The 19,958-nt window shown below is 40.5% G+C and overlaps 1 protein-coding gene across 7 annotated transcripts in view; it reads right to left on the minus strand.

The window, feature by feature from the left end:
* sorbs1 (sorbin and SH3 domain containing 1) overlaps nt 1-19,958 on the minus strand; it is a 59,242-nt gene that overhangs the window by 18,367 nt on the left and 20,917 nt on the right. For 4 of the 7 annotated variants that reach the window (XM_074675180.1, XM_074675184.1, XM_074675178.1 and 1 more), the window contains 9 exons: nt 19,773-19,915; nt 19,628-19,688; nt 19,409-19,483; nt 14,396-14,431; nt 14,126-14,228; nt 12,422-12,536; nt 8,399-8,482; nt 2,849-2,898; nt 1,311-1,486 (listed from right to left, as the gene is read on the minus strand). In XM_074675180.1, coding sequence (XP_074531281.1) covers nt 1,311-1,486; nt 2,849-2,898; nt 8,399-8,482; nt 12,422-12,536; nt 14,126-14,228; nt 14,396-14,431; nt 19,409-19,483; nt 19,628-19,688; nt 19,773-19,915 — 843 coding nt within the window. The remainder of the gene's footprint in view (nt 1-1,310; nt 1,487-2,848; nt 2,899-8,398; nt 8,483-12,421; nt 12,537-14,125; nt 14,229-14,395; nt 14,432-19,408; nt 19,484-19,627; nt 19,689-19,772; nt 19,916-19,958) is intronic. The other 3 variants (XM_074675179.1, XM_074675181.1, XM_074675182.1) reach the window with 3 other exon arrangements.

A 19,958-nucleotide genomic window follows, 5' to 3' on the forward strand; every position in this document is an offset into this window, starting at 1 on the left:
GGCACATTTCTGTCTAAGGTCCATCAAAAGAGGATGAGAGGGGAAGCAGGCTGGATGCACTGAGTATCAAATGTTAGATGAGAGTTATCATCACTGCAGGAAGAAATCAAACATTTGTATCCAGCAGATCTTTGCACTGTGAGCGTGAAATAAGTGAGACATGAAGCTCTCAAACACCAATATGCAGTGGGATGGTATGTGACGCTGGAGGCTGTTTAAGATCTAATAAAGACATCTTCCTCTTCTGTGTCGCCTGTTTTCATTCCCATCAGAGCTCCTGCTGCTTGTCCTGCTTTAACCTCCAACATATGCTTTAACCATCTCCCTATAGGGCTGCAGTGACCTGTGATGCCCCATCCAAGCTACAGATCTTGCGTAAAGGTTGTTTCCTGAGTCGGCCCGCCCATTTCAGAGAAGTGACACACTTCTGGAGCCATCACTCCATCAATTTACTGCTCTCTCCATCAGTGAGGAAGTGAGCTTGGTTGGTTATAGTCACGCCATGTGACAATTAACGGGATCTGGCTGCAGAACCCCCCCCCCCTCCAGGATTTACTCTGGAGAGCTCAAAGATTGAATCAGATAGTTTTTATTTCAGGAGCACAAGACGGGGGCATGTGATGACCTGTTGCTCAGATGTTTGCTTAAAGAGGAGGATAATGAAGGAGTGTTGTTGACTGGAGTCTGATTGCTGCTTGAATTAAAGCTAAACCAGCTGTTTAGTGTCGTGCCCAGTCGATAAATGAATAATAAACATACAGTCATGCGTCCTTCTCAAAGAGCATATGTTGAGCAATAAATCTCCTTCCTGTCTCATCACCGTGCGTCCTCTTGTCCTCCACTTCAGCCTCTGACCTCACAATGACAGCTGACTTCCTCATGCATACCGTCCCTCTGTGTCCCTCCTGTTTATCTCACCCTGTCTGCTCAGGTTGTGAAAACCTGAGCTCTGTTTACCCCCGCCCATCCATTCCCTCCCTCTTTCTCTCGCCATGGCGCTCTGACACTCGGCGCTCTAACGCCTGAAGCCTGCCTAGTGACTGTCACAGCTGGAGCAAGGAAGGGAAAATCCTAAAGGTTATCCTCCAGCAACCTAGCGAGACAACCTCACCCTCTCCATGATGACAACACTCATAGCATCATTAACATGTCAGATACTGCGATGGGGACGAATGCTGCGAGGTGATTGGCTGATGGAAAAGAAAATGAGTAAACTCTAACATAAACACATGAATCCCTGCCTGATCGTCAGTGCCTGAGACTTCACATCATTCACACACACCTTTCGTGTCACACGTTTATCATCCTACCTTTAGAGGAAGAGGAGCTGCCATGGCGCCTGTTTAAGGCCCTTAGACCTTGCAAGGGTATGTCGCCACCCTCCAGGACACTCTTGTAAACATGGCGGTCACATTCTGGAGCCCCAGAGTCTCTGGTAGATCCATCGTTCTCCTCCACCTGGTTGTGTCCAGACTTGCTTGAGGAGCTAAAGATGGCAGAAATGCAGACAGCTGATTGAAGGCGGTGAAATCATTTACAGGAGGTATGTTAGGACATCAGAGGTGTAACAAGCTGTTGTATGCTTCTCATTTCTTATATCTGGAGGGGGACTTCCTGTGTTCACAGGCGCTTGGACAGTAAAAGAATTTCAGAGTCAAACTTGAGACAGAAAGCTGCTGTTGGGAGGGCCATGGCTACCACACACATCTCAGCATTCCTCAGAGGCCAATAGGACGGATTTCTATAAATATTCCCTGAACATTCCCACATGGTGCATCAGCCCAGGCTGCCTTGTACCTGGATAACTCTCAGGTTTACTCTCTTTACATGCCACCAGAGTGTTTCTTACACCGAGTGGAAAAACATGCTCAAACAGGCGGCACTGACTCCAGTATCATCGATGGGATAAACCTCTAAGGGGATGGAGTGAGGCTTTATCTGAAGATGTGAAACACATTTCTCTGTCTCTTAAAATCCCAAAGACAAAGTTTATGACCCATCACATTCAAGTTGTGTAATATTTCAGAGACAACACAGAATGTTTTTAACCATGTTTACCCAGAGACTGATGTCTTGATCTAATCTAGCTTCACAGCTCCACAGAAAGATGCTTCCTGCCCTGAAACATGAGGCTTAAAGGGGTCAGAGCAGGACCTGAAGCTTCCTGAAGTTTGGTCCCCTGATCAAGAGTCTCTTTCTTCAAAACGCACAAAGAAGCAATGGATTACATAGCTGGATTGGGACCTCTCTCCTCATACTGGCAAAGATCACATAATGACTGTAGCAGATGGAAAGTTTGGAGCAAAGAGGCAGGGAGAAGTTTCTTAGCTCCCGACTGTTAGACAAGGCAGTCTCTGTTTATTTCCCTTCAATTTGATCACACTGAGGAAGCCAGTATCAGCAGACAGCTCAAAAAAAGCTCAGCTGGCATCTCCTCTCTCAGTCCAGCAGCTGATCGTGGCTCTGTAGTCACACCCATCCAGGAGGTAGATGATGATGATGATGATGATTTGTTTCAGTTACACAGCAGCCCCTGCTATTCCAGGTCGTTGTCTTTAAATAAATGATCACACAGCAGCCATGTCATCACACAACAACCACCCAGCCCTCAGAGAAACACCACAAAACACAGACAGAGGACACACTGTTCAGCTAGCTTTTCGCCTTTTTACCAGAATCTCCTCAGGAAGCCGGAGCCCCCCCCCCCACACACACACACACTGCTGTAAGTGGCCCAACGCAAGAAGGACAAAACCTCGCGCTAACGTTTATTCACATAAACATCCTCTCAGGAGGTTAAAACATTTCAAGCAGAAGTATTAGAAAAGTAGAAGTGGCGTGGACTTACTACTGCTGCAGGTCGGAGGCTGTTTCCAGGGGGCTGAAAGAGGGGGAACTCTGCAATAAACCAAACAAAGAAGTCATTGATAGATCCACAGGAAAGTCTCCTCCAGCTAGAACAGAGCAAGGAGCATTAGCTATGGCTGGATTCTTTCTGCTTTCTCTCTCGGTTGTTCACTTGCTGCTCTGGGTTTTTTCTTGGACACCCGGGTTCTTTTGCTGCTCTGGACTGGGCTTGGCACCGATAAGTAAGCGTATGTTTGGCCTGCATGCAAGTTGGAGAAAACAAGCAGCAGTGAGGAGAGTGAAAGAGGAGGGGTGGGGGGGGAGTGGGCGGGCAGACGTGAACGGTCAGGGGCGCCCATGAAGGGAGGGGGCTGTCACAGGCTCGGCCAATGGGCTACTGTCTCTCAGTGAAGCCGTTTCTTTTGTCTGGTATTGAGTCACTCTTACTGCCACTGGACCAGACCGGAGGACAATTAACCAGCTGGTGGTGCAAACAGGCCAAATTACACACGCACAAACACACGCATACACACTCTCATACACACACACCAAATGAGCCCAAATGAGAACAAAATGCTTACTGGGAAGGAAAGGATCACAGTGAGACATTATGAAACAAATCATTAAAGCAACAATATAGAGATTAAAAAAGAGATTAAGAGGGAAATAAAGGCTGACAGAAATACTCTGAACTCAAAGTGAGGGGAAAAATGTTTAAAGGACAAAAAAGAGTAAAAAAAACTCATCAAGGATTTAATACAACGCCCTAAACTCAGAGGTGGTCATACAGTGTTGAGGCACCCACAAGCATTTCAAGTGCACAGAGCTGACTAATTTTAGCCCTCTGTTTCTGTTGCTTTCCTCTTTTCGGACGTCACAGCAGGTAAAAATAACAGACATGACATGAGCACTATGAATGAGCGCGCAAGTGTTGTTTGCAAATACGATTGCACAATCCCCCCCCATCCCCAGCCAGCCTGGCCCTGCTGCTAATACCACATCCACTTCCCCGTGGCGTGGCCGAGCTTCTGCCTCCAACACCAATGACCAGACAAGGAGCATTCTCAACAGCTCATTTGCCACAACATGCCTTTCCCCTGAGTTGCCAGGGCAGGATGATCATTAATAACCCTGCAGAGTAAATGCCTATCTTTATAAGAACAGAACATCAGGCTGGAAGGTCTATAGTTTGTTCTATTTATAAAGACCAATGTTCCATGTCAACTTAGAGAACATGCTGTCGATGTTCGATAATTTGTGCTCCTGGTCTGACATGTCTTAGCCAGACTGACATCTGAAATAAGGGGAACACTGCAAAAAAATGAAATCTTATCAAGTGTTTTTGTTTTATTTTGAGTAAAAATTGTTTTGTCATACTTGATATGAGCCACATTCAACTGGTCCGTCCAGTCCAAAAATAAAGAAAAATCTGCCAATGAAACAAAAGAAATTTGCACAAAAATTTGCTTAAAACAAAACCTTTTTTTTTTTTTTTTTTTTTTTACATGTTATAAGCAATTCAGGCCTCATTTTTGTCTTTAAATAAGTTGAAACAAGACATTTTTCTGGACTGGTCAGGTGAATGTGGCTCATATTAAGTCTAAAAAGGCATCTTCCACTGACAATAAGACAAAAGTATTTGATAAGATTCCAGTTTTTTTTTTCCACTGAAGAGAGCCGAGTAGTCTGATGAGTAACTAAGGAAAAATACAGTTATCAGAAGAATAAACAAGAAATAAACACAAAGACTTGAGAGAAATCCACTCTTTTGCTCAAAAAGTTGCATTTTTATCAATTTTTTTGCAAAAAATGTGAAAGATCAAATAAAGGAAATGTTAGCTGATGCTAAAACCTCCTCTGTTTTAGGGGACAAATGTACTTTAAGCTCCTCAGACCCCTGGCTCCTGTGTGCCGCTTCGATATTTAAAATAGCAATCATGAGTAGGTCATGGTAACATGAATCTCATTCTTTCCAGCACCTTATTCGTGGTGATATGTACTCATGAAAAAGAACAGCCCCCCCTGTGTGGCGGGCCGGTTATAGCCATGTGTTGGTCCCATCTGCGCTAAATGCTTAAAGGTAAAGGTTAAGTGTATAACGGAGGTTAAATATGAAAGCACAATGAGCTGGCGGCTTTAAGAAGTCGCCTCCTTTAGACTTTGTCAGGTGGCGGGGGGAGAGGTTGTGTGTCTCTGGGCGCTGATGCCGTGTGGTAGCAACCCCCCTCGTCAGCATGTGCTCAACAGATGGAGTCACTCTGTCGGTTATAGGGGGTCAAAATGCTTTCCTGCCTGGAGCTATGTATGGAATTTCAGTTGCAGCTAACTAATCTATATGTATGAGCCTCTGTTTGACTGCCGCTGTCACCTGCTGTGATTTCAGACTCCTCTTTAAACTGGAACTTGTTTACATTCATAAACAGGAGCTGTGCTGTAGTTATACACAGGAGTCACTTTACCCATTGGCCATCAGGTGACTCCAGATGAAGAGTGAGTGAGTCATTTGGCACGACAGAGACAGGAAGTAGGAAAAAAGGGCACAGGCTTTAGGGTCACATTAGGGTGTATTAGTGAGAGTTCCCCTTCTCTTTGTGTTTTTTCTTTTCATTAACCAATTTTTGGTACCCATGGGTCAGAAAACCAGAGCAAAAGGAATCTGTTTGCTCTTAATGGTGAACTTTTAAGCCTAAACTGGAGTAACTTCAATAAATTAAGGCTCACGTTACTGCATGTGTGGCCCGCTTCCCACTAAAAATACCTTTTTCTGTTATTATCATTAAGAATATTTCTACTATCACTGCCATAATGGGTCATCTGCAGACTTCCAGTCATATCTCAACCTGAATACTAACACGTCAATCAAACTCCTATGAGTGAGTGTGTCTGGCCAGACCTTAAGGTCAAATACTGCACATACCAGGTACAGCTTTAGAAGTGACTCTGACATTAAACAGGAGCCAGCCATCAAACCAAGCTCATCTGGAAATCCTCCAAGCTGCCATCAGACAGAGTCAGCCACCTAAACTGCTAAACCTCTCCCACATATACGCTAACCTGGAACAGCAGACTGTGCCGCTGTGTCTGCCTGATGTTAGGACATGACCTCATGTCGTATTACGGTGCCGCTGTGGGCTGTTTACGGGCAGCCAGTGCCATGATAGTCTGTTTCCAGCAGACCCTTGGCATGGATTCCTCTTCACATGCGTTAACATTCCTGGATCTGTCAGGAAGGTTTGGTGAACACGCCAGAGAGCAGACGGTGAAATGTTCACATTTCAGGAGCCTGAGTCTGTGACTTCAGGGTAAATCACTGAGTACAAGCATGTGGCTCACTATATGTAACGGAGTTGGGAGGTTGCTGATCCAAATACAGAAGCAAAGCGTTTCAACTGACTGAAATGAAGAGCATTTTCAACTCTTCCATAAAAATCTTTACTACCCGGCCTGATCTTCCAGCTGTGTGAAATGCTTGATCCTGATTGGTCAAAACATCTTGATGTCGGTTATTAACTTTCACTAACATGAGCAACCCCAGAGGCTGACTGATCACATCTCGTCAAATCAGTCGGCAGAAAAATCTTCAGAGAGTTTAGCTTCTGCTTGTTGGCTTCATACTGGCAAACAATGTGGCTAAAATGTTAGCTTCTATTAGCATGCTACTTCTGCAGGCTAAACAGCTTGGATACTTTCCAAGAGGCAACATCGCGTTTAAAAAACATGAAGTCTACGTAGAAGTGCTGAAAGTTGCAGTTTATTGACGGTTCACTTGAGGCTGGCTGCAGAAAGACCAGAAACCACTTACACACCAAGCCAAGAAACTGACTTTTACAACATTAAAAACATATTTAAAGCCTGGTTCAAAAAACAGCTTGAGTCTGAAACACTAATTTCTCTATCGGCACACACAGAGTCTATGATACTTTCCTGTTGGATCTTGTCCAGGACAATGAGAACAGTGGAGCAGGTAAAAAAAACACTAGGTTATCACTTGTTACAAGCCTAAACCATGAGTGGTGAAAATTGTCTTGTTTATTTTTGAAGAACAGACTGTCTAGTGTTCCTCACAGCCTGGTGCGCTGGGACGTGTCTGTAATGCATAACGTTAGTGAATCCTGGTCATGTCCTCTCAGAGCTCATCTACCAACTCCAACCTCACCAAGCAGAGCTAGCATAACCTCAGTCTTCATTTTATTGATAGACTCTCAAGTTTGAACAGACCACTGTGGAATAACTGCTGACTGTGAGTTAGAATCAACATTAACACAAACCAGTTTAACCAGTGTTTTAGCTCGTGCTCTATCACTCTCCGGTTTCAGTTTCAGTTTCAGTTTATTTCGGACAAAGAAAACAGTTGAAAAAAAAAATCAGCTTTCTTCTTCTCTGACCTCCTTTTCTTTTAGACAGTCCTGCACCAGTGTCCTTCATAACTATATATTTATGTATGTGTGTGTGTATATATATATATATATATATATATATATATATATATATATATATATATATATATATATATATATATATATATATGAGACTTTTTCAATATCACTTTGGAAGTTCTCAGGGACTAAAAAATGATTCATGTATACAGTTCTAAAAATAGTCCCAGTGATTTGACATTAACATTTTATCTGAGATATGATTGGAAACCAGAGATGACGATGTAGTTTAAAAAAAAAAAAAAAAAAAAAAAAAAAGGATAACAATGATTAACATCATATTTTGCTGGTATTAGTTACTGCAGACCTTCTTACATAACAACATTGTGTAGGTATTATGTAACCTCGGTTTAACTATCCATGTTATAAAATCGGATCTTTTTAATATTTTTTTTCTTCCACAGTTGTTTTTGAATGAAAGTTATTTTATATAATTTTGTTATCTTCCCTTATTTTTGCTTTTACTGAATTAAAAGCCTAACTGCATGGGGCTGTTGTATGTAACTGGTGTTGTCCCTCTCTAACAAACCATATAAAATGAATTTTTGAAAACATGAAAGCAGGGAGGCTGCAGGGGTTTCAAAAAGATCTTCTGTTGAAGAATATGACAGTGAAAGACTTAACACAGCTATGGGGTAATTTAATTGGCCCTTAATTAAGATAACTGCTGACATTGTGGAATAATACATCATAATAAAACATCCTCATAGAGAACTACTTCTCTTAAGTGCTCAGAGTTTAAGCCTCAGCCTGGAGAAGTGGTCAGCCTCATCTCTCCTGCCTGAACTGATTGAGCTCCATCAGCCGAACACAAACATGTAAATAACGGAGAGACGCTTCAGAAGAGGGCAGAAATAGATCTGAGCTGACTATTTTAGACACGACTGGATAAAAGATCTATTTCATGGGTCTGAAGGGAGGATTGTGATTAAAACAGTCATTTAACAGTGCTTACACACGTAGCAACATAACTTCTCTGAGCAGGACCGAGTTAAAACACTTCAGGGTGGGAGTAATCCAAATGGACTCACATTTTTAGGCATTATTTGAACATAAATGTTAGCACATGCAATAAAATACAATATGCTGTCACTTTAAAGACAGCGACCACTTACCGCTTTGCCAAACTCCATCTCTGAAAAGAATTTATACCAAGGCTCATTCTCTAAATCTACATCTTCTGGACTTATATCCTGTGTCTAGGGCATGGTAACAAGAAGAGGAAGAGAAAGACAAAGAGAAAACAGTTCAGATGGCACAGGATACAAACACCAGGGGACATTGTTGTTTGAGCCAATGATTGCACCAAACACATGAAATGATCTTCAACACGAAAACAAGATGAAGACACACAGTGATGATTTCTGAACAAGACAATGAGATGATGAGTTTCCTCTGAAACATGGAGGGATATTTTGAGACTGATTTCTTGCGCTCATGCTTGGAGCCAGATTTGATACCACTGTGGTGTCATAGGGAATGAATGTGAGGATACAGTCTAGCTTTGCTCTAAGACTGGAAATGGAGAAACAGCTAGTCTGGCTTTGTCTCACAGTCACAAAACCCTCAAATTAGTTTTTTGTCTCATCTTGAAATCAAGTTTTCAAACACAAAAATCTGACTCCAGGAAGTTGTTGCTTCTGTCAACTTGATGTTTTGTACAGTTCTGCATAAATTCAAAATCAGAATTTGTTGTTTCAGTCGATGAGTTGCAGATAATCTGGCAGGCAGATGTTGTTTTAAGCCCAGCTGTTTCACACACTTTCTGGTCTTTGTGACAGGATCAGTGAAACAGAGTCTGGATTTAGTTTTAGAGTGAATGGACGGATTGGAGACACGTATCAGTCTTCCTACCTTTAATCACAAAAAAGACACAAGTCCTTTCTGTTCCTTAAACTGTCACAATGGTTCATTTACTGATAAGGTACAGGCTAATTTAATACTGTCAGATCAAAAACACAAAGTGAAGTGAAAACAGTTTTGCATCCTTTTTAGTGAAAGGATGTTTGTGGTGAGTATGGACATGTCACATAAAATCAATAACAGAGTCCTTGTGCAAGTTTTCTTCACAGTGATTTTGTTATTGCCTATTAGTTCTCTCAACCAAACACAACCTCCTCACAGGCACTCAATCTTTTGACATTTAATCATCAACTTTCAGGAAATACTTAATGAAATCAAACGTATTGCGCTTCCTCTAAGGATCACGGTGAAAAAAGGAAAGAGCTTACAAAGAACATAACCAGAGGATGTGTTCTTCATAACCCAGCTGCTAACTGAAAACAAAAGAGCCCATTATTTACAATAGTTCAAGGATGAACTGGAGAAAACTCTTGTTAATGACAGTATTCATTGCAGATGTGATCAGGCTAGGCCTCACATAACAACATCTGAAAGCATGAAATAGATTAGCATCAGAAAGGCAACATTTAAAGAATCTCCTTTGATAAATACTAATTCTATTCCACAAGAGTCTGAAGTCTGCGTGGATGCTGATAAACACTGAATTTGATAGTTTTCCAAATCATTGAAAGCATATATTCAATAAAAATATGTGCAAATACAACAAATCAAATGTTAATGAAAAATGTATGCTTATTTTAATTTGATGCTAGCAACATGTTTCAAAACAAGACAGTAAGATTCACTAATAATATTCCTCACAATAAAATGGGTATAAATGATTAGATTCTATTGTTTACAGAGCACAATATCACTAAAAGATGCTGGGTGGGTGTGATCTTTAGATCCTCAGGCAGCACTGTGTTAAAACTGACATGACTCTGTAGTGGAGATCACCACATAGGCTCAAAATCACTTTGAATGAAACATTGTTTGTGTGCACAGTTTATCACTGCATCCACAAATAAAGTTTCAAACTGTACCGTGCAAAGAGGACCCAAATGACACTCTTCATCTTCACTTTTTTATATCAAAGCCTGAATGTCGCAAAACTTCCTACAGCTCAACCAGGACAAAACAGAAGGACTTATCACTGGTCTAAAGGCTGAGAGAACACTGGCCCCCTGCAATAAATATACTTGGACTTGACCCCGCCATGAGGCAAGAGACCTTGGTGTTTTATTTGATTCTGATCTTTACTTCAAATCGCACATATGCTTGGTCATAAAAACAGCATTTAATAATTTCCAAGATCATTACCAAGGAGAGCACACATCAGGACTATTTTAAAATCTTTACACTGGCTTCCTGCTAGTTTTAGAATTGATTTCAAAATTATTTCACTGTTTTTTAAAGCACCAAATGGTCTGGTACTACAGTACATCTCAGAGATGCTTTCATTTTACAAACCAGGAAGGCCTCTCAGATATCCTGGCTCTTTTCTTCTGGCTGTCCCACAGAGTGATACTAGAACTTCTGGTGATGCAGCTTTCAGCTACTATGCTTGTAGACTATGGACAGCCTGCCAGAGGATCTGAGGGGAGCTACAAACAAAGGCAATTTAAAACATAAACTAAGAAATCTGTCCATTCAGTCTGGGTTTTAAGTAGGGGTTTTATGGTTTTAGAAATTAAACTTTTTTATTTATTTATTTATTTTAATATTTTACTGTCTTGTTTATTTATTTATTTGAATATCTTAGCAACCCAGTATTTTATAATGCTTTTATTCTTTTTTAACTCTCATTATAACCCTTTTTACTTTTTTCATTTCATTAATTTACTAATTATGACTTTTTACAATTTTATTCCTATTCAATATTTAACCTTGTTATTATTTTTAACTTTCTATTTTTACTTTAATAGTTGTGTTTTAAAGGTGTCTATATTTTTTGTATTGTATGTAGTTTATAAATCCTTTTTTCGCTATTAAGCACTTAAAACAGCTTTCATATGATCCAGAAGCACTAGGGACTTCTCCAGACCTGAACCCCTTTAAGATGAACTGAGAGAAAATAAATCTGTTCTGTGGTCTGATGAATCAAAATTTGACATTGTTCAATAAAATTCTCAACTTTAAAGAGGAGAGAGACCACCCAGCTTTTTATTAGTGCGAACTTCAAAGCCAGCATCTGTGGGAGTTTTGGGGGTGGTCAAGTGTCCATATGAAGCTTTGCTTCAGCCTAAAACACATGACCTCCACGCCCTCCTTTACCTGTCTGCACATCATGACAAGAGTTGTTGAACATTTAGAAATGCGCATCATAAATCAAATAAATTCTTATCATTGTAATTATCTATACTAACAAACCACATTCTGCACATATTACAACAGTATGACTGTGTAGAAGAGTCCAGGTGCTAGAATGGCCCGTTTGCAGTCCTGATCTGTCACTTGTTATAAACATTTGGTGCTTCATGAAACAAAAATGACAACAAAGGAGACCCTGAACTAATGAGCAGCTTAAACCAATTATCAGGGAGGAATGGGACAATGATACTTTTTGACTCCCCAGAAACTGGTCTCCTGGTTCACAAATATTTACAGAGCTGTTAAAGGAAGAGCTGATGACACATAATGAAAACCATGCTCCTCTAACGAATGTTTGAAACGTGTTGCTGGGATCAAATCTCAGATGAACTACTTTCAGTCAAATAAGGCTTTTAATGATCTGTAAACCATCAAACATCCTCATTCTAATGGAATTTGTGTTGCATAACACTCCAGACCTAATTGGTGCCTGTCTAACTGATCTATAATATATACCAGAGCTCATCCCCAGAAGCTCATGGGAATACTCAACTATGCAGCTATCTGTTTGAGCACATCCCCCATGTCACTAAAAAAACAGGATACATGCTGTGTGTCAGGGATCTTCTTGCACCAAATGTATTCTGCTATATGACCTCAAGTTGAAGACAAGATGACTACAGTACAGCTATCCTTTTAAGTAAGCTATGATACCCCCTTCTTCCTAACAGGATCATCTGTCACAGCAACAGGACACCCTGAAGGAATGTGATGCACATGGCGATCAGGACAGCACATATGTTAGCTGTTAGTAAAGCTGCCTCACACAAGCCTGGATACAAACATGGTGATTGGTGGAGGTTGTGGAGGGTGGGTGGAGTGGGGAACGACTCGCGCAGCATGCACATAGAAAGAAAAACAGACACAGAGAGACAGAAAGAGAGAGGAAGAGAAGGGGGGAGGCAAACAGGCGGCTGCTGGCTTACCGTTCTGTCGTGATGCAGCACAGAAGATTTCCCCGGCTCGTACTCAAAGATGCTCTTGGGCTCCACACGGTACTTCCTGGTGTCTACCTTTTTATCCGGAGGCTCCCACTCGTTCCTGTGGAGAGGAGGGTGACAGGGAAGGGTGGGTGTGAGACTGTAGAGAGTCTCCATGGCAACTAAAAAAGGCTCAGATTCCTGCAATTCATACGTGACGTCCCTCATCATCCTCACTCCTCCGATCCCTCTCTCCCTCTGGTGATGCTGTGATGTAAAAACTGAATGAACAGCTGAGCTGAAGTGGTAATCCTATCATGTAAACAAAGCTCAGGGCTCAGCATCCCTAGATGTAACTGAAACAGACTCTAAAACTACAGTGCCCTCAGTAAAACACACACTTCATCAGGATTAATCCTTTAAATAAGACTTACAAAAAACTTCAACAATATCATGAATTATCAAACACATCTTGTCTCAGAGCCATGCAGAAAAACTAGTCCATGCTTGGTTTGTTCACACCACTCATGGTAGGCTAAGATGAGATCAGACTCCTTATCTTAATCTTTTTTACTTTAACCGTACTGAAGACAATCATTTCTGCGCATCAGAAAATTATTCAGAAAGAATTTCAGGATTTATTCGTACAGGGAGACAGGTCAAGCCACTTCGAATCATCCGCCGCTCAAGTGGGCAACAGTTTATCCTCCATCACCCGCCCTCCTTCAACACTTTATTATTCATTCCTCTGAGAATAGATCACCACTTGTTGGTGCTGACATGTGGAAAAGACAGTGACTTATAACGTCTTAAGAGAAAAAACAGAGGACATGGTAGTGGAAGCAAAAAGGACAGAATGGTGTGTGCTCTATTCTCTTTGCAATACTGTGTGAAGCTATGGAGAAACTTATAAAACAATGCGGCTTCCATCTTTAAACTATAGATAAGACGCATAAGAATCACCAAGCGATCAAGTCACTAACCAACTAACCAATGCAGTTGCATATACAGACTTTTTGAAGGGCAGGGTCAGAAAAACGGTATTTGAAGTGTGCTTTTCAAACCTCTACATATTCATATGTTGTAGAAATCCCTGAGTCTGTCTGTGAACTGATCAAAAATCTCTGTTCTAAAATTAGCACAAGGTATTCATAAGGCTTGTTGAAATGATGAGGTCATTTCATAAGGATCTCCTAGCTTTTTCATGACACACTGAGTTGGGGAGCTGCCCATCGCTCCACCACCAACAGGTCTTTGGAGGGCTGGCCAATCAGAGGGAAGGGGGGATGTGAAGCAGGGAGCCTTAAAGAGACATCAGCTAAAACAAAGTTTCAGGCAGAGGCTGAATAAGGGTTTTCTGAAAAACCAGCATGAGAAAAGTAGGGATTTATTAGAGTGATGTAAAGCTAATACAGGAGCACCAGAGGGACAGTATAAAGACTAGAAAAGGCAAAATACCCCCTCTTTAAACATTTGCTAAAGCTATAAATCGTGTGAAGCTACTTTGGGGGCACCAGACAGACATTATAAAGCCTGAAAAACCTACAATACTACAGCATTTCCAGTGAAATGTGCAAACAGGAGCAAAGTTTTACCGTCCAAAATGACATGTTTGGTTAAATCTGTAGTAATCTAAGCTGCTCTCTATTCATAATCACTTTCTGAAACATACATTGACAGGAATGTCAGACGGATTAGACGTAAACAAACCTTTTGGCAGAGGGTTTGAGGGAAGAGGATCTTCTTGGCACTGGCATTGATCGGCCTCTTGATTCAACGTCCATGTCACTTTTTGAGCGTGAGACTGCTTTCACTGAAAACAGACGCATTGACATTGTCACAGACACAGAGCCTGGTATTTCAATGATTACTACTGCATCAACATATAATGACCAAATGAGTGAATGGAGTGTATAACATGAATGATGATAGTTTATCTCAGGTAAGTCTCAATCACATAAGCCTCATCATAAAACTTACCATCTTCTAAGTAATCATAAGGGCTGGGGCCATCATCTAATAGAGAGGAAACAGAAAATAATCAGTCTTCACAAATTTGATCCACGTTTACTCTGTTAATTGAAAGATAATGAAAATAGCCCACTAAATAATTCACAAGGCATCAACCCCCCTCCCCTCACCTCCCCATCCATTAGGCCAAGCATTACAGGTTCACAAAAGTTAATCGAAGTACGTCAAATCAAAGCACTTTACGGGAAGCACTGCTGAGCTAAAAAGAGATCCAGGCATGGATGAAGATCAAGGCTCTGAATAAGTAATGCATGCAGTGTAAGAAGACCACAGCTCTACCTTTGGGAACATTCACAAAATAATATAATTACAACATGAGAGAAGGGAAAGTGTTAGCTTGAGACTGAGGAGCTCACTGCACACACCTGGGTCAACATGAGGAGAAAAATACACATTTAACAGCCGTTAAAAGCCTCATTAAAGACTTTTATCAAGCCTTTATTCGAACAAAAATAAAAGTTTGATCTAAATCTAGCCTACATCAGCTTTAAAAGTAATAGCTGAGGCTTGTTAGGAGCAATTAGTGAAAAGGAAGTGAACAGAATGACTCGACATAAAGGACAGTACAAAGCAGGAATGCAGCGACATCGTGTGGCTGTTGTATTTAACTACATCAGTGAACTGAGTCTGCTCTATTTCTGTAAAGTATGTCGTAGTTAACTATTTCAACGCTAGAATTCGCAGTTTTTATTTTAAACCACAGAGTAATTATTACCGTAACGACGTCATAGTAATTATCCATACCTTTACGTGGCTGTTTCTGTGCGACACGCACAAGGAACGTCAGTTGTGTCGATAACGTCAGCCGTAGTGTGTTCAGAGCGGAAATGAGGGCTTTTTGCGACTGTTTTAGTAGTTTATTTAACACCATCCATACTCTTTGTTAATGTTTATGTTAGACAGAAAAAAGGAAGTAATAACTCTAGTAATAATAATAAAAAATAACATTTAAAAAGTAATGAACGTTCATAAACTTTTGTGCATTTATTGTGGTACTGGACATATTTGTGACTTAATTTATTTTTTAACACAGGGGCCAAATATCAGTGCAACAGAATTCTCCACACGTGTCCACACATTATGTTTACAAGTCAACCTGACAGTTTTAAAATTGTCACTCATATTGATGTGTTGTAAAACATGAACTGAAAGTACAATGCTCACACACCCTTCTCATTTATAACTAATGGTTTTTACTCCATTATTTAGTTTCAGTTTAAAAGTAGAGCAGCCATTAAAGGTTGCTCATTGTAATGATTAAAATAAAGTTTAGATGTGAAAATCAAAATTTTTGAAACCAAAATTGAAATACTAAAAAAACAGTTTAGAAGCAGGAGTTCCAAAACTTTTCAGCCAACGACACTCAATATAAAGGTGCTAGAGACTGATGACCCCCTGCTGTGAGAAAACACCAATAAGCCAACCCCCCCCCCAAAAAAAAATAAATAAATAAAAAAATAAAAATGAATAAATGAATAAAAATAAAAAAGACCTGAGATACTTTTTTTTTTTTTTTACCTTACTTAATCTGTATCGTCATTATTCTGGTTAAGTCACCAGGGGGGTCTTCTTTTAAATCCCTATTTTTGTTCATAATTTTACAACAACTGATAAAACTTCCAATCAAAAAATAGGTTTTGATTTTGAAAGGGATTACACTGCCCCACTGGTTCATAGATAACTGAATAGCGTAGATGTATTATTATTATTATTATTTTGTATTTACTCAAATAGTTGTTATGCGCTTTTGTTACAGAAGCTTTAGAAATTCTCAAACTTTTTACCCTTGTTTCTTTTTTCCCTTGGCATCATTTGGAAAAATGCTATTTACTTAACAGAAAGCAATGCATGCCCCTTTCAATACTTAACTATGCTTTCCTTCAAAATAGGGAGCTTAAAACATGAACGACTAACTCATCAGGCTAACTTTATAAGACACTGATCAATACAGCTGAGTAATGATAATTCTGGATATAAAAAGGACTATGATCATATTGTTTTTAGACTCTAGGTTAAAAAACAAAACAGTCAACAGAAATATTAAAGTTCCACTAAAGTTAAAACATAGCTGCTTCTTGCAGTTCCCTAATGTGGAGCTAGTATCACATCTGGTGTAAGGTTTAAAGGAACAATATGTGTATACTGATCAAATACTTCAGTGGTGGGACAGGACACAAAAGTAATAGCTCTCTTTTAGCCTGTGACAGCCCACATCTGAAGGTTATGGTCATAAAAGCTGTGTTGTCACTGATGATACTATCAATGGCTCCTTTGTATCAAGGTGTTCCAGTGAGTCATGACACCCAAAATGTCCTGACTCAGAAACTCCAGCAGCTAAATGGAATTCATGTGTTCATTTTATGACCGTGACCTTTTGCCATTCTCTATCTTTTTGTGCAATCCAAAACAGGAGACTCAGAGACTGACAGGAAGTTTGAGTGGGGTCAGGATATCTGAACAAACAGTGTGCTGCACTGGAAGAATCTCATTACAAGATATTTCAAAGCCTTGTTTAATGTTGATCACACTTGTTGGTGTTATGTATCAATCCATGTTTTATCATTTATTTCATCCTTTTGGCAATTCACCCATCATTCCAGAGTTTAGCTCTGATATTGTCCTGTCCCTCTTATGTAGCTTTACTTCTGTCTGCAGTATTCATGCAGGCGGTGCATGATGGGGGCAACAATCTTTTTTCCTAAGCCTGCACTTCTGCAAATGTGTGGATTTAAACGTTAACAAGCTGCATGTCCTACATTAAATTATTACAGATGTACAAATGTTTGGGTGTTTGATCCCACAGGTGTCCAAGCTCATCCTCCTGTTGGATGTTACACAGCTACAGTGTTCTCCCTCTCTGCTTTGTGCTTCGGCTGGTGAATAAAACACTACATTAACATAATTTTTCTTCTTTGTTTATGGTACAAAAGGACACACAGCAACTCTTCAGCCCATATGACATTTTCTGGGATAGTGACTGTATCTTTTAGGTGTTTTATTGTCATCTTGCAATCTACTTTTCTGTGAACGTAACAAAGAGAAAGATGTTTCACACTCCAGGGCTCCAGTGATCCAGACAATTTAATTTGCCACAGGTTATCTGAAACACTGGAGCCCTGCAGAGTGTAAAATGTCTTTTCTTTGTTTCGTTCAGTGATACTTTTATTAGACTCAGCACCTGGCCTTCTAAATTTGGATGCGTTTCTCTTTCGCACATCTTGTTTTCAACCTATGATATCATGATGCTGTGTCCATTTTCTCTATTCCGCAAGTCCTCACAGGCTACGTTCACAAGCAGTTATTAACCCTTTCATATTGGGAATATTAGCAATAACCCGGTTGCGCAAGGGCCATGTAAACACCAATAACCCTTTTGAAAAACAGGAATATGCTCTTATCTGGGTTTTTAAAGAGCTGAAAACCACCGCTGGGTTACTCCTTTTCTAACATGAATATATGGTCATGTATATGCCTATCGGGATATCCCCATCAAAAGAAGCAGATATGACGCAAATTGCATCAAGACATTCTCCATGCATCGCTGTTTTGATTGGGATACCATGTAAAAAGGAATAACTCTGTTTGTTCACACATGTAAACGGGTTATTCCGAATGTTTCAGAAACTGGAATATTGACCTTAACCCGAATACTGACTGCATGTAAACGTAGCCACAGATTTACACACCTAAAGTCTTTAAAGTATTTGAGCGTTTGATACTTAAAGAGGGGGTATTGTGCTCATTTACCCTTGTAGTAGCTATTCATGATCTCTCTTCTTTATCTGTTTCTTGTAATTTTTTTTCGTCTCTTTTTCGTAATCTTTGTATTTGGAGTGCATCATTTCTTTGTATGGCTCATTTGCTGGTCATGGACACCAAACTTTTTGTGGCTTCAGTGATATTTTTACTACTTTTTCTCCTGTGTTTGTCTGGAGATCCTACATGTAACCATGGCTGCATTGTTTAGATGTGAAATAAGCTGTTTGCAGCCTGTAGCATGTTAATGCTAACTGGTGTTAGGCCAGATGTCTTCCCACAAGGTGAAGAGAAGGAGGTGAGGACGACCTGCTGGTTCTCAGGTGTGAGCTAAGAAGTGACAACATGGACCTGTCCGTCCAGCCATCGTTATTGGGAACATAAGATCTATCTCCAATAAGATGGACGAGCTAGCCGTGCTAACCCAGCAACAGAGGGAATACCAGAGGGCAGAGTAACATCATGCTATTCATAGACATGGCTAACGGAGCTAACATCAGACACCAACACCATCACCTGCTGTGAGCAGACAGGATCCAGGAGACAGAGACTGAACAGACTGCTGAAGGAGCTCAGTCCTGGACCCTGTGGAGGTGGAGGCTGGCTGAACTGGACAATGATGGACAAGCTGTCATCATCTATTTTCTTGTGGACCTTTTTGCACTTTCTATATACTTCCTTACTTTTGTTTTCTTGATTGCTGCTGTGATTTCGATTTTGTTGCACTTGTTACAATGACAATAAAGTTCTATTCTATTCTATTCTGTTCTATTCTATACTATTCTACAACATATTAATCAAAGAGGTTTGAAATCTGCACACGGTCAGTCTGAACATCCAGCATTCTCACTTTATATCCATGTTTAAAATATGATAGCGCAGAATACCTCCTCTTTAAAGTGGGGTGGAGATTGGGATTTGGTTAGGAACTAAACACACTGAGGGTAATCAGGGACAGGTCAGAGCATTAGTGCACAGGTGAAGGCACACAATCAGGCAGAGAGGGTAAAGGTAAGACGCGAAGCTACATATGAGGACCAGAAACTCTAACTCTAAATATTTAGGTAAAAACAGCCAGTTAAATAAAAATCTTGACATGGATTGACACACAGCAGCTACAGGTTCAACACAGCTTTAGTATTAGAAGGGCTCAAGATGACAGCAGTTTAGTGAAGCCAACAAGAGTAAGGTCACTGCCACTGATACCTTTTGAATTCATCTTACTGTCATATTTTTCAGGGAAAGTGTAGGTGGGGCGGTAAGGGTTTTCCTCAATAGGCTCTGAGCACAGTGATGGAGAGACAGGGCACAGGGTGACATAAAATACAAACACACACAAGGTTTAGACGTCACCAACAGATAACACCACAACAGAAAGACAAACTGATCAGATATATGAGACCAGGGAAGAAGTGTTTCTCTCACCAGGTATTCTGTGTATCTGCTTGAACATGGACTTGTACCAGTCTTTGGACTTCTCAGTGTTCTGAAACAGACACAAAGAATCGTAGTACCACATATCAAAAGGATAAACGTTCACTAAAAGCTGACTGCAGCATTAGTTACTCACTCGCACAGGCACAACGGGCTTGTTCAGAGGACCCAGGACAGGAGAGTTCAGTGACAGTCGCAGTCTCTTCCAGTCCATATCAGGGACTGGACTGACTGAGTCCCTCCCAGGATCTGGGCTTCTGTCTCTTTCTGGTGTCGTGTCTGTCTCAAAAACACACAATTGATGTAGAAATACATCAGCCTG

This window comes from Halichoeres trimaculatus, unplaced genomic scaffold, assembly GCF_033239565.1.
Source record: "Halichoeres trimaculatus isolate MK-OKI-2021-1 unplaced genomic scaffold, fHalTri1.1 fHalTri1_scaffold_8, whole genome shotgun sequence".
Taxonomy (NCBI): domain Eukaryota; kingdom Metazoa; phylum Chordata; class Actinopteri; order Labriformes; family Labridae; genus Halichoeres; species Halichoeres trimaculatus.